General features: G+C 39.2%; 1 protein-coding gene across 4 annotated transcripts in view; it reads left to right on the forward strand.

Annotated features, from left to right (window-relative positions):
• Positions 1–15582, forward strand: part of MTMR6 (myotubularin related protein 6) — a 36540-nt gene that overhangs the window by 5190 nt on the left and 15768 nt on the right. The window contains exons 3-15 of one of the 4 annotated variants that reach the window (XM_061434936.1): positions 145–307; positions 1724–1881; positions 2058–2186; positions 3627–3761; positions 4416–4529; positions 5849–5981; positions 6735–6844; positions 7243–7368; positions 9863–9912; positions 10345–10545; positions 10932–11063; positions 11165–11291; positions 13120–15314. In XM_061434936.1, coding sequence (XP_061290920.1) covers positions 145–307; positions 1724–1881; positions 2058–2186; positions 3627–3761; positions 4416–4529; positions 5849–5981; positions 6735–6844; positions 7243–7368; positions 9863–9912; positions 10345–10545; positions 10932–11063; positions 11165–11291; positions 13120–13380 — 1839 coding nt within the window. In that variant the 3' untranslated portion in view covers positions 13381–15314. The other 3 variants (XM_061434939.1, XM_061434937.1, XM_061434938.1) reach the window with 3 other exon arrangements.

The raw sequence follows: 15582 nt of genomic DNA on the forward strand, positions 1-15582 counted from the left end.
TGTTTCTAAGGTCCTGTTCTCAAGCTGTGATTGTGTGTGGAACGGGTGCAGGGGTGGGGAGGTATCAGACATGTTTCTGGCGTGGGCATTTGGTCGTTTAAAAGCTTTAGTTTGATGATGAGCGAATGTTTTCTTGTGCTGTAGATACTGCACCACCATATTGCCTCAGTGGAGAAGCTCGCTCTAACGACTTCTGGGTGCCCCCTGGTGATCCAGTGCAAGAACTTCCGGACCGTGCACTTCATCGTTCCCAGAGAGAGAGACTGCCACGATATTTACAACTCTCTGTTGCAGCTGTCAAAGCAAGGTGCTGTTCTTCAGGACCAAAGCTTACTTCTCAATTGACGTGGATTCTCTAAGCTGCTTTTTCAGTATCTCATTATTGTTATTTTGCACTTTAAGTTACTCTTAAGGTCATGTGCACTCTATTCCAAAAAATTTGTCCTATAAGTAGTTAGAAACTTCTAAATTATAAGACTGGTTTCCAAAGAAGGTATTGTTGTTGTTCAGTCGCTCATTCGGGCCTGACTCTTTGTGACTTCATGGACTGTAGTTCGCCAGGTTCCTCTGTCCACGGGATTCTCCAGGCAAGAATAATGGAGTGAGTTGCCATGCCCTCATCCAGAGGATATTCCCTACCTAGGGATCGAACCTGGGTCTCCTACATTGGCAGGCAGATTCTTTACCACTGGGCCACCAGGGGAGCCCAAAGAAGGGGTGATAATAAGGAAAGAGCAAAACATTTAAAACCCCTGAAAAACCATAGATTTATGTGGATGTTTTAAAAGTCTGTTGATCACCTGAAGCACAGATTTTTTTTTTTAAAGTGGGTATCTCACAACCAAGAGAAATGACTTGGAAATTGATTCCTAATTAAGTTAAGGGCAGTCAGCCTCCTCTGATAGCAGTGGGGTTAGTACATTTAATCCATGGGAGTAGAGCCTGAGGACATGACCTCTGCTTTAGCAGAGGTGGCAATGAGGCTGTGACATACCCTAAGGAGGAATCACATCACTGCTTATGCCCCTGGGGTCTGCAGGCTTCCTTCCAGGACATGCTGGAATCATGCTGTCTCCTAGAGGTGAAGCACACCGATTCCTGAATGTTCCTTTGTGTGGAACACCTGGGTGGCAGTGGTCTGGGAGCAGGTCCATGCTCACTCCACTCTCCCAGCCCTGGAAGCCTATGCCATTGATCCCAGTGTCCCCAGGGCAGCCTGTCTTGCAGCAGGAATGGCCCTGTGACTTTGGGGCTTGGCTTTGTTCAGGAGTAGGTGATCTCTAGAGCTCTACACAGCCTTTGCTGGTTTGGGTCCACACTGTCCCCTGGTGGGGTGTGTGCAGCCTCCCGTTCTGTATGCCACCTCTAGCTTTCCACTAAGTGCACACTGGGCTTCCAGTTCACATCTCATTTGGGGGATGTCTCCTTGTATCTTTAAAATTTTACTTTTAGAAAAAGGAAATATTGCAGTGTAGTATTTAATGTGTGTGTATTGTTTACTAGCTCTTGCTGATTTTATAAACTGAATCTCAGATCAATATGTGTGCCTTTAGGTATAATCATCCATTTCAAAGAACTGAGGTGTTAAGTTGTATGTTCAGATGTTAGCCGTCTCTTTGAAGATTTTTTAAATAGAGAGATAAAACTGAAAAATTACTCTCATTTGTAGTGTCCTAAGTCCTAGAAGTTGCCTCTTAACATTCATGTGTTTTGTATACTGTAGCAAAATATGAAGATCTCTATGCATTCTCTTATAATCCCAAACAAAACGATGCCGAAAGACTGCGGGGGTGGGAACTCATTGACCTCGCCGAGGAGTATAAGAGGATGGGAGTACCCAATTCCAACTGGCAGCTGTCCGACGCCAACCGAGAGTACAAGGTACCCATCTCCCTCTCCAGAGGTACTCAGAATACAAGGTACTGGAGTCGGAGACCGTCACAGCAGTAACTTTTATTGTTCTTGCGTTTAGTGAGTTTTAGAGGTTTTTAAAGGTGATTTTTAACCTGGTTCTAGAACTGTGAGTAGAATCGTTGTGTTTTGTTTGATTTTTGCAGATTTGTGAAACTTACCCCAGAGAATTATATGTGCCCCGAATAGCAAGCAAACCAATAATTGTTGGTAGTTCCAAGTTCCGGAGCAAGGGGAGGTTTCCTGTTCTCTCCTACTACCACCAGAGTAAGGAGGTAAGGAGCTGTTCTGACCTTATTAGTGGGGTACGAGTCCTCTGCAGGTCTAGGTGTCCAAAAGAATACCCATCTCTACGCTGAGAGGTCACCATCAGTGTTGCTGATAGAGAAGTGCTGACCTTTCCTTGATTACATTTCTGAAATTTTGAAACAAAATTATCCTGCAATACGGAAACTTTCATACTTGTCGTCTTCCTCCTCTCCCCTTAGAAGTTTAGTCGGGTTTTAGAAGGGAGCAAGAGGTAAAAAGTAAAACTTTAAACAGAAGTTCCTCATCAGCTTTTCACAGAAAAGTCATAGGGGTTTTATCACTCTCATTATAGCCTTTGTTTGACACACCCATGTTTGTGTACATTTTTTAAATGGGAAAACAGGGCTGAAAATATATATTCAATGCCCAGGTTAACAAATACAGAAAATAGGTCTGTATCCTCAGGCAATCCTTGTTTTCTTCTACTATTTTCTTATATTTCCATGATTTTATTTTGTGTGTGAGTTTAAACTGTGTGAATGTGAATTTACGTGTACTTTTTCCCTTCATGATACTATAATTGTAATGTTTGGGTAGGGTCAAGTTAGAGTTAATAAGAATGAGATTGGAGAAAAAGTATATGGGTCTAAATCTTAGAAATCTTTTTTAAGACTTTAAACAACAGTAAATAATCCAACACACATGGCTTATTATAGATATTTTTGCCCTCCTAGATTGACTGTATTTTAACCAAATTTGAATTGAAGCTTATTTTTCTTGTAAGTCTCTTTATATATAAACATCAGTGATTTCTAATTAGATATCAGAATGACTTTGGAAAGTAAAAGTTCAAATGTTGCTATTTTTAAAAATTCTGTTCTACATTTATTGACTAAATCAGTTACTTGAACTTAAAAGAATCTTGTAACCCATAGCACAGAATGCAAGTATCTGGTTAGGTTACCCGGTAGGGAATCAAACAGTTGTTACTTCTTAGGACCAGAGAGTTTGTTTTTGTTTTTTTTTCCATCAAACTCTTGAGTAAGGAGGTATTCAGGTTTCTTAGTAGAAGAGAATATTGAGAAAACTTAGGTAAATGTCAAAATATTGGAAAGTATTTAATACAAATAGGATTTCCAAGTTGAAAGTGAAAGTAATAATCGCTCAGTCATGTCCGACTCTTTGCAACCCAGGCTCCTCTGTCTGTGGACTTCTCCAGGCAAGAACACTGAAGTAGGTTGCTGTTTCTATCTCAAAGGGATCTTCCCAACCCACGGATCGAACCTAGGTCCCTGCATTGCAGGCAGATTCTTTACCATCTGAGTCACCAGGAAATCTAATCATCCTGTCAGCTTTTAAACAGATTGCACATTTGATTTTAACTGTGGGTTCTTTCTTTTAAGCATGTTTTTAGGATGTGTTTTAGACTTCTCTGGATAACCTGCTTTCTCTCTTTCTGTAACTAGGCTGCCATTTGTCGCTGTAGTCAGCCACTGTCTGGGTTCAGTGCCCGGTGCCTCGAAGATGAACATTTACTTCAGGCCATCAGCAAGGCCAACCCAGCCAACCGCTACATGTACGTCATGGACACCAGACCCAGAGTATGTGTCCAGTACAGCCTGGCAGTTCACTGTCTCTGCTGATTCAGTTAGTGGGAGCCGGGCGCTGTGTCCATGTTGAACATGCTGAATCCTAGTTTTAAATGAACTGATGCTAAGGAAATCAATCTTTTACAGGATACCAACTTAGGAGACCCAGTTCCTGGTAACCCAGGTTGTGATTTTTTATGTCTTCTGATACATGTACAAGTTTAGGAAAGCTGAATTTTATATTGGGAGCTCTAGGTGGTATATCAGCATTACGTTATTGTGAAGTATATTGTGAAAATTAGAAATTCTCACTACTTTTTTTTTCATTGAATTTTTAATTGGCAAAACACTTTGTTAAAATGACATTCCTTAATATGGAATATTCAAGAAAATAAGGAAAATAGTGAGCTAACTTAAGAAACATTGAACTGGAGAACTGAACTAGTGAACTAGTTGAACATTGAATGTTGAACTAGTGAACAATAAACAATTGTTCTGTTAGGTATCTATCATGTCAGGATAAATTTTTATCTTTGGGACAAATGTCCGAATCCCTTTTTCCTTTTGTCAATGCAGTAAAACAACCAATTCATGTAGGATCCTGAAACTAAAATAATTCAAATCCTCAACAGTAATAGCTAACATTACTTTTAATTTTTATTGTAGCATCGTGTGCAGAGCTGGTGGGCTACACAAAAGGACATTGGCAGAATTATAGTGAGGATTTCTTCAAAAATCTGGAATGATGAGAAAATAAGAGAAAGCGATGAGAAAAAGCGAGTGAGCGATACAAAACACAATTTTAGGCAGCTTTGTTGAAAGGAATTGTAGCTGTTTTAGAAGTAATTCTCATCATTATGCAGTTTTACAAAAGATAATGGAGAAAAAGAAGAAAAGAGTAATTTGTGTAAATTATTAAAAGTTAGAGATTGATAGTTTGATAATCCTTGTTTAACAAAAAGAGACTTTCTTAGAAGTCAAGAGTGTTAGTGTTATCCCTTGTAAGAAAAATTTTGATTTACTTCCCAGTATAATTTGAGTGGGTTAATTGCATAGCACTATTTTTAGGTAATATTAGATATAAAGGATGACTGTAATTTAAGACTTTCTGAACATGAGGTCTGAGGGTGATTTGTTTCTCAGGCCCTAATATCTCTTATATAATTGATGACTACACAAAAAATGTATATCTTTATTTGATTGTTGTGTTTTCCTAGTTAAACCCGAGTAGCAATAATGTGGAAGCATTTTTTAAATATCTAAGTCTTGCCTTAGTTATCATAGATCCCAAGTGACCAGTGAGTCAGTAGACAGTGTAACTGTACTTCTCACCAACCTGAGCCCCTGTCCACTGCAAGAAAAGCAGCTTTCTCTTCCAGTTCTGTTTCATCCAGCTCCTTAAGACTGTTGACAAATGTCATAACATACCACAGGAAATCCCAGTCTGAAAGAATTAAACATGCCAGATATTAACTTCTGAGAGAATTTGATCTAATAACCTAAGACCATGGCCCATAGGCGGTCTTTTCTCCCTAGAAATCAGGTTGTTTGGGGCCCAGTTCTTGGAGCTGTATCAGGCTGTCTCATTGCATACTGTGGGGTGTACTGTGTAATCTGATCCCAAGTGACCTGACCTATGTTTCAGCTGTGCTGCAGGGTCCCTGTGGCTTTCTGAGTGATCAGGTGCTCCAGGCTTGTTTTGAAGTGAGTCTGAAAGTTCATTCTGTAACAGCTCTGCTCAACACTGAATCGTGTAGGGTTTAGATGGGATATAATTCTTTTATAAATTTTGAAATACTACAAACATATGGAAGACTGACTAAATACACATGTGAATCAGTTTCATGAATTATGCGTAGGGAATTTCTTATCTGATCCTTATGTAGCAAGCGTGTTGTTACTTTATAGGATCCTCTGTATTTTGAATAATATAGATGATACTTTTCGATTATTAAAAAATGGTAGCACATTCAGTTTGATGACTTCCTTTAAACTCTGCTGGCTAAAAGGTGGTTTATTTATTGTTTTCATGATATTTGGTAAATTAAGTTAAAAGAGAAAGGCAATTTGTCTCTAAATTCTAAAATTTTAAATTTTAGCTGAATGCAATGGCCAACAGAGCAGCTGGAAAAGGTTATGAAAACGAAGACAACTATTCTAATATTAGATTTCAGTTTGTTGGAATTGAAAATATCCATGTCATGCGGTCCAGCCTTCAGAAATTATTGGAAGGTACGATTATTGCATGCCTTCTAGGCAGCTTTATTCAACAGAAACATAATGCTTGTCACAGTATAAAATTTAAAGTTACATGCTTAAAAGTTTTCTGGTAGTTACATTCAGACGTGTAAAAAGAACAATTGAAATAAATTTTAATAACAATATATTAAAACATTATGCTAACATGTAATCAGTATAAAAAATTAGTAATAGTATGTTTTGGTTTTTTCAAACTCTTTAAGACCTAGAAATTGGCTAGGGTGTCTTTTATACTTGCAACACATCTTAGTTTGGAATACTCACATTTCAGGTGTTTAATAGTGATATTTCAGTAGTGGGCAGTACTATATTTATTGGGCAGTATAATTCTAATGGTTTTACAAAAAATTGCTATTGTTTAGATATTTTCATCAGTCAGTACCATGAGGATTTAATATATAACAGTATTCTGTTTAAATATTAAGCTATCTTTCCAGTCCTGATATGGAATTTTAAAAACTAAAATATCAGACTATTTTTAATTAAACACTTGTGTTGCAGATTTTTTTTAAAAGGGACATTGGAACACTTTTTTTCTTTTCAAAGCACAAGGAATGACAGAAAAATGTACCCAAAAATCCATTAATGAGCTTTTAATAGCATGTCTCCATGTGTAAAGAGTCTAGCCTGTTTGTTTTGTCTTCTTCAGCTGGCTCCCTGGGGGGGCTCTTGAATAGAAGTGGGGACTCAGGCTCCTTCCTAACTGGACTGTCTCTCCCCTTGCAGTCAACGGTACCAAAGGGCTTTCCGTCAACGATTTCTACTCTGGTCTGGAAAGCTCAGGATGGCTTCGTCACATCAAAGCTGTGATGGATGCTGCAATCTTCTTAGCCAAAGTAACGCTTCATCACTCACATTCGATCATGGGCTTTCCGTGGTTGGGAAGGAACGGGTTCATTCTGTGGGGTGCTCATATCCATCACAGTCAGATCGCTGTTACTACATTCTATCTCTGTAGTGAGATTTACTTTAATTGGAGCTTTAAAAATATCATGTAGCAGTTAATGTAGGAGCTTCAAAAGAAATTCCCCAGCACTTTGAAATGACATTCTGTCTGTGCTTTTTTTGTGTTTTGTCTTGTATTTTGGAGAATATGCTCTGACAGCATTGTCACTGCAGCCCTAGCTCTTCTTCATAATGCATACCTGCTAATCTGGTTTTTGAGTAAGTAGAACTTACTGACTTACCTAAAATGTGTCCTGGTAGAATGGAAGTGTGTGGTCTGTCTTTTCAGGCAATCGCGGCTGAGAGGGCGAGTGTGCTGGTGCACTGCTCTGACGGCTGGGACAGGACCTCACAGGTCTGCTCCCTGGGCTCTCTCCTGCTGGATCCCTACTACAGGACGATCAGAGGGTTCATGGTAAGGGCTTGCTTGGCCAGGCCAGCGGAGACAAGCAGGAGTCATTTTGATCTTTACGTCTAAAGAGCAGGGTATACCTGGGCTCCAGCTGGTGGAGGGCCAGCTGGTAATGTCCTGTAACGCTCAGGACAACCCTTCAACAGAGGGGTACCTGGCCCAATGTCTGCGGTGCTGAGGCTGAGAAACCCTGGGTTAGACGAATTTCCACTTGTGCCATCTCTTTGACAAAAAGTTTTAAACTTTTTTTTCCCCTGCAAAGTATTGCAATAGAACTATTCAGCATTTCTCCCTGGTTTTTAATCTAACAATGTAACTAACGTAGTAAGACAAGACAGATAAGAGTCCTTATAAATTATATTCCAGAGGAAACTTTGTATTTAACACACCTTCATTTCTCAGTGGTAGGTATACATTAAGTGTTAAGTGTTAGTTGCTCAGTCTTGTCTGACTGTTTGCAACCTCATGAACTGTAGCCCACCAGGCTTCTCTGTCCACGGGATTCTCCAGGCAAGAATACTGGAGTGAGTTGCCATTCCATTCTCCAGGGGATCTTCCCGACCCAGGGATCGAACTCATGTCTCCTGCATTGCAGGCAGATTCTTTACCTTCTAAGCCACTAGGGAAGCCCAGGTACACATTTGGAAGCTTGTTTTAAATCTGAAGAGACAGTTTCTAGTTGGACAGATTTTGTTTTGTGGCCCTAAAGTCCTGGCTCCTGAGTTTTGTTTGCCTTTTTAACATATGATCAGATTAACTCGTGTTTCAAACTTTGCATCTTAACTCAGGGCAGGTATATAAATGAGGAGCTGGTGAACAGTTTTCCTTGGTTTAGAAACACTCCACACAGTGCCAGCTTAGCAGGGGAAGGTTGGACACCCTCAGACCCCTTTCAGAATCATTGTATTTGTGGCGCCAACATATTGAATCGGGGACCGGCCAACTGGAAGTGCTGCTGATAAAGTGCAGTTCCACCTGCCTCCAGTGTGTGAGACAAGGTGTTTCCTTGGCCGTGTTTCGCTTTCATTGTCTTGATGTCCAGATGAACTCAAGCAGTGACCAGCAACTGTGTGAGAACCTCCCAGACCAAGGACCAGTGAGAACTAAAGCATGGCTCCTGCAGGGGCCTGCAGGCTGTGCGAGGGGTGGGCCGGGTGCAGGAGAGCGGAGTGGGTTGCAGGCCTGAGGAAGAAAAGTGTGGCATCTGGACTTCACCCTCCCTGGGTGGTGAGAGCTGTTAAATGCAGGAAGAGTAACGTGTTCAGAACTGTTTTTTAAAAAATGGTTTGATGTCTTGAATGCAGAGGGGTGGGGATGGAGGCTAGACTTGCTGGAAGCTGTTAGGACGGCTTAGGGAGAAAAGAGGGCAGAGCTAAGGCAGTGCCACGTAGACAGATGGAAGGAGGGGGGGCGGTGCCAGGTCCACGTCCGGGGAGGTCCAGACAGCAGAGTAAGAGCTGTTCTGGGACTTGAGGTGGTGCCAGGAGAAGAGTCCTCCTCTAGGATGGTGTGCAGGCTCAGGGCTCAGTTGCAGGATGGATTGTGCCATTCTGCTCTTCACTTGGACAGCAGGGGAGTGAGTTTAGTGAGAAGGGTACTGAGTTAAGTTTCAGAGGTGGGTGTGTCAAAGGGCAGCAAGGAGCCCACGGTAAAGTCCAGGGCTGCAGGAGGAAGAACAGGTGCTGGGAGTTGTGGGTGTGAGTGTAGGGAAGCTGGGATCTGAGCCCGGGCACTGTGACGTCAGAGTCTGCACCTTCCCCTCGAGTGCTGTAGCCTCTTGGAGAGATTCAGGACGAAGTCAGAGGAGCTGAAAGTGACAACTTCGACATCGAAAAGGATGTACCTGGTGATTATATAATGAAATTAGAAAATGTGTTAAAAACTACAAAGATAATATTGTTGAGATTAGACCGAAAATAATTGGAAGCCTATTATTTTAGTAGAGTTGTAATAGAGAAAACATACAGAGTTCATTCAAGAGGTTAGATATCAACATTTGAATTTGAATATAAAGTTTTCTTTGGTTTCTTTACCATTATTTTTTCTTTTTTTAAAGTATCAATATTATGGAAATGATGTACAGTAAGCCAAAAGATTTAAACCATCCACCCCTGTCTACCACCCAGTAACCACTGGTAACCTCCTGGTTTGCATTTTCCTAACCTTTTTCTGTATGTATATCATCATCACTCATACAAAATGCAATAGTGTTTTATAATATGCTTTCCACTTAAAATACAGTATTTAAATGCAACTGAAAAAAAAATAAACTTAAGTCACAAGACCACTATACTTCCTTTTATAAATGATTTTCATTTTCTGTTAGGCCAACCTGTAACTCAAGTTCTTGCTGGGTTTTGCCTATAATTTAAACAGTTTTATTTGCCACCATAAGTTTAAAAAATAATGCGTTTTTAAGATAACAGGATTAAATTCATTCTAAACAAAAAAGGAATTGAAGGGGGTTGTAAAATGGATTTTACTTTTTCTCATTAAGGTTTTAATAGAAAAAGATTGGATCTCCTTTGGACATAAGTTTTCAGAGAGGTAAGTCACAATGTACGTTCAGTTATTTTGTAAAATTAATAGAACTAGTTTAGATGACCAGAATGTTCTGGTTCTTCATGATGGGAAATGAGAGTGGTGTGGGTTTTTGTATGAAAACTGATTTAATTTTTTTTCTGTCATTTTTTTTTCAAGTCTCATACTTTAATTAATTCTTATGGCAGTTTAATTACCTTCCTTTTTGTCTGGATTGTAGTGGTTAGAATGTAATAGATCCTTTAAAACTGGTTGAAAAACTCATAAATTCTTTCAATAGAAACATGACAGATTTGGGGTTTTTCTTTAATGTCAGTATAACAATGTTTTAGGACTTTTTTCCCTGGATGGGGGGATATGTATTTAAATTTAACAGTACCCAAACAATTGACCTCTTCCAGTGGCATTTTCAAAAGCTTGTACTTTCTCGGGGGTTAGGTGTGGCCATTTGGATGGTGACCCAAAGGAAGTCTCGCCGGTGTTTACTCAGTTCTTGGAGTGTGTGTGGCATTTGACCGAACAGTTTCCACAAGCCTTCGAGTTCAATGAAGCGTTTCTTCTTCAGATCCATGAACATATCCATTCATGCCAGTTTGGAAACTTTATTGGGAATTGTCAGAAGGAAAGAGAAGAACTCAAGTAAGACAGTTGATTGAAATGGGCTTTTTTTTTTTCCTATTTAGCTGAAGTCTAACTTGTAGTTGAACTTAAACTGTCTTGACAATATGATATAGAACTGGGTCTTAACATGAATATTTTGCTGTCTGTATTTCTGCAGCTGAGTAAGCTCTGAGCACCCCTCATGTTCTCGGCTAATAGTTAAAAATTTGTTTTGAAGTGTGATGTGTGTGCAGACAAGTATGTATAACCTAAGTGTGAAAAATTCAGAGGTGAATTTGTGAATTTGTTAAACTGTGACAAAAAGAAAAAGGGGAAACTAAGTCTATGTGGGAAATGATTACCTGCTTTACAGGAGAGTATCAGCGTCTCTGGGAAAGGTCTTCATGTTTTTCTCATCACATCAGGTTGAAGGAGAAGACATACTCCCTGTGGCCGTTTCTTCTGGACGACCAGAAGAAGTACCTCAATCCTCTCTACAGTTCCCAGTCTCAGAAATCAGCAGTTCTGGAGCCAAATACAGTGTCTTTCAATTTTAAGTAAGGTGGCATTATTGAAATACTTAATTATACTCAATTTTTCTCAGACACAATTTGTTGAAAAATTTTTTTCTATTTTTTTGTCTGTTTTTGTCATAAAGGTTTTGGAGAAACATGTACCACCAGTTTGATCGAACATTGCATCCTAGGCAGTCTGTATTTAATATAATTATGAACATGAATGAGCAGAATAAGCAGTTAGAGAAAGATATCAAGGACTTAGAATCTGTAAGTATTCTGAAGCATCTTATGTGATATATTTGGGATATTAAGTTAGTTTATTTCCTTATTTGTGCCTTCAGTGTAAATCAATATATATAGAAATCTCACCAGTACCTATGGTTGCTTCAAAATCAGATCTTCTCTGCCTTGAAAAGAAGGTTAGTTCAAATCACATTTTCTGAATTTTAAAATATATTGAAATATTTGAAGTATGTAGAAAAAAGAGATATAATGAATATTAGGGTATTCACCACCTAGCTTTGTGAGATTTTAGCATTTGTCGTATTTGATTCAGGTCTTTCCTGTTTCTCTGTGAAGAAAGGGAGCATTACTGATGTGTTTGCAGAGCCTGTGAGCCCCTGCTGTGTCCTCCCCCGCCCCGCTCTCACTGCACTGAGCCTGGTGTTGGTCCCTCCTGCCCATGTCTTTATACTTTCTCTATATATGCACAAACTTTTGTTTGGCTTAATATATTATTTTTATTATGTATTGACAAAACACAGAAGAAAACAGTTTTCTATAAAGGGCAGCAGACTACACGAATGCCCAGTCCCTTCACTCCACTTCAGGAACTGCATGTTTTAAACTATACAAAGGCTGTCACACTCATGCTTCACCTGGCTCTGCATTGTTCTTAAATTTGTCCATGTTGGTACATGTAGCTTTAGTTCATCTGTTTTCTCAGTAATGACTACCTGATATTCTCTTATATGACTATGGCACAGTCTGTCATTTCAGCTACACTAGACATTTCGGTTATTTGCAGTTTTGGATTTCTATCACAACAGGTGAAGTTGGATGACTTTTCATGTTTTTGTTGGCCATTTGGTTTTTCCCCTTCTGCATGCGAATGGCCTGTTCAAACCTGTACTCATTGTTCTGTTGGCGTATTTGCCTTTTTCTTACCAGTTTCTAAGAATTCTTTATATACTAGATACTAATTCTTATTTAGTTAAATATATCACTAATGGCTTTGTCCAGTCTTTGTTTTTTCCATTTTCTTGATGGTGTGTTTTATATAGATACTGTAAATTTTAATATAGTCAAATTCATTGGTCTGTTTTATGCCTTTTTTAATATCTTTTTTAAGAAATCCTTCCCCACCCTAAAACATTTCTTTACCATTATATGTAGCCAAAAAGGATCAGTAAGTACATGTTTTAAAAAAGCCTAACCAGTTGCTATATCTCAGTGAGACTGTCCCGTCTGCCTTTCAGGCAGGGCTGTTGCTGGTCGGCTCTCAGGTAAGGAGGCCATGACCGCGCGAGTGACCTGTCGGAGAGGCCCCAGTTTTAGGTGGCACAGGAAGGTTATCTGGAGATGAGTCCGAGGATCTGGGGAGTGTGAACTCTGCCAACGAATTCTTTTAAAATCTGTTAAATAAAAAACTGTCGTGTGCTAGCACCTGTTGTGCTCGCGTAACAGACCAGCGCAGGCTCACCACAAACAAAGCTCATCAGGCCAGCAGGTCTTCAGCTAAACGAGTGTGTGTGTGTCACATTGTACAGCTGGGATTTCAGGGTGACCGTCTCATACATATTTCTTACATTATAAAATGCTTACTTTTTATCCTTTCTAGGAAGTGTATGTGCTTTTCAAATATGAAGGTCTAGTGACCCTCTTCTCTCAAATATACTTTGCATTGCAAAAACTGTGAACAGTTCGGATTCTCAGTCCTGTCTCCCCTCCCTAGATTTTAGTTTTTTGAGATTTAATTTTGCATTGTACATAGAGCATTTGCAAAAGCAGGATCTTTTTCTAGCTTTTATCTAGTATGTATTGAACATGTGGGGTGTGCAGCTGATAATTTCTTTCAAATTTGACTTTGTTCTAGCAAATTAAGCAACGTAAAACTAAGCAAACAGATGGAATTCTCAGCAAGGAATTGTTAAATTCAGTCCGTCCTGAATCACCTGCCCTCAAAGCCACCCTGAGTCTCAAGGAGCAGGCTCTGCTGCCTGTGAACAATGTTCTTCGAACTATAGAGGGCAGCAGCCCTGCAGATAACCGCTACAGCGAGTACGCAGATGAGTTTTCCAAAGCCGAGCCTGCGGTGGTCAGCCTGGAGTATGGCGTGGCCAGGATGACCTGCTAGGCTTGAAGAGGGCTTTTTGGAGAGGGCTTTTTGGCTGCCTGCGGTGCAATTATTGTGAGGGTGGTCTGTGTGCGTGACATGAGGAATTTGCCTAATAATGATCTTAGAGTTTAATAGGTTAATCGTTGAAGTTAGGGTGACAACTACTCTTGTGAGAGAAGTCAGTAATTGCATTTCTAGCAAAGAATGAATGATTTTCATTTCTGTAAGAAGCAGGTGATACATTGGCCAATGTACTCCAGACACAGTTTGTACTGTATACTAGTAAAGTGACCTGTCTATATGATTTACATGTTATTGCAGCCAAACATGAATAGCTTTCCATAAGTATAATTTGATTGCTAGAAGACTCAACTGACAAAGCCGTCCCTCACTTAATAATTGACATGGCATGTACTTTCAATTATGTAACTATGAATGTTTGCAAATGTTGCCTATTAGTGGTGTTTATTGTTGAAGTGCCATGAAAAATATTTCTAAGAAAGCCTTAAAACCTCAGTTTATTCATTAATCATTACATCACTCCTTAGGTTTTATAGCCGAGAGCAGTGGTTGGTTCTGTTTTGCTTGATCAGCCTGGTTGTGTTTGTGAAGGGTTGCTCTCATACCCGCAAGAGCTGCAGGCCCTACGGAGACAAGGTCGAGGGACACTGCCAACCTCAGGTGTGACTGGTCCCACTTCCGGAGTCAAAACAACCAAACTGGCAGTTTAATTCTGGTTACTATTTGTTTAGCGCTACATTTCATGACCTATTATTAACAGCTTCGATTTTTGGTTTCTTGTGCTTACATTTGACCGTCTTTTCTGAACGGATTACTGCATCCTATTGATTCTTATTTTGTGGTTGGCCTTATTCCTTGGATAACTGTGTGAGTTTACAAAGCTGAAGCTCTAAATTGTTATTAGAAACAATGAATAGGACATATATGTATATTTGCAAACTGTTTTATCTCTCAACGAATTGTTCTTCCTAGAATAAGTTTTCAATTTACTCAAGAATCTTTGGGTTTAAAAAAGGGAGTACAGATAGTTCAAATTTTGCTTGGTTGTATGAGTTTTTCTCTATGACACATTTTTTTCTTCTTTGTTTTCATAGAAGAGAAAAAAGGAAAATTAACACAAAGGTAATGTTTAACAAAAAAACTCAATGCTAGGAAGAGTGTCATTTTGCCATGTTACGGTAACTGTTTATTCTCTGTACTAGTACATATCATTAAAGTACAAGAAAAAGAAAAAATAAAAGAAAATTACTTTCAATTGACAGTATCACCCAGCTGGCTTTAAAATGGAAAATTTGACGTGGGTGACACAAGCTGTGATTCAGGGGTACTAGGAAATCTGCATAGGATCCCTTCTGCTGTTTTTTTATTATACCTACATCTGCTCTATTGATTTTAAACATAAATATCTTTTTCAAATGGTAAAACAGGCTTTATTGTATGAGCTTATCTAATCCTATCTTTTCAGTGCTTTTCTGTAATGCATTATGTAATAAGAAAAATACTTGTTTTTAAACAGTAATAGAAACACACTGTAACGTATAGTTTGTGGTTTAGCCAAGGCTGTTTCCATATTTGAGCCCTGGGATGAGAAACTTAATCTCTGTGACCACAGAAGGGAAGTTGTTGTGCCTTGTTACCCGGTTCCAGTTGCTGACTGTGGTTTTAGGATCTTCCACAGCACGCTTTCTATCTTCAGCTCTTTGGTTTATTGTTTTCATCTTCCACTTGAGGCATATACATGTGTGTTCATGTGCTCATGTGTGGACTGAGAAATCCATTAACATCCTAAGTGACCTACAGGGTGTGTGTTGGTGAAAAGTAGATTGTGTATATGTCTTATAAGATTGGATTTGTGTTCAGTGTGTTTGGGAGTGTATAGCATGTACATTATTACATATGTTATTTAAAAGTAATTAAATGCTCATGTTTTACATTGAATTTTTTTTTTTTAAACAAATGGGATCAAGTTGTGGTGGGTTTTTTCCCTCACTTAGGCAAAGTGACCTGCATATAACACATTCATCACAGTGCAAGGTTTGAGCATTTCACTTTTCAAAAGTGAATGTTGATGAATAATAACATATATAGAAATCATTTCCAAAATACTTAAAATAAGCATAGAGGGCTGAAAGGTTCAGCAGATACAGTTGATAATATCACTGCATTTTCCTTTCGATCCTGTCACTTCTGATGTCACAT

The sequence above is a fragment of the Bos javanicus genome, chromosome 12 (assembly GCF_032452875.1).
Source record: "Bos javanicus breed banteng chromosome 12, ARS-OSU_banteng_1.0, whole genome shotgun sequence".
Lineage (NCBI taxonomy): Eukaryota > Metazoa > Chordata > Mammalia > Artiodactyla > Bovidae > Bos > Bos javanicus.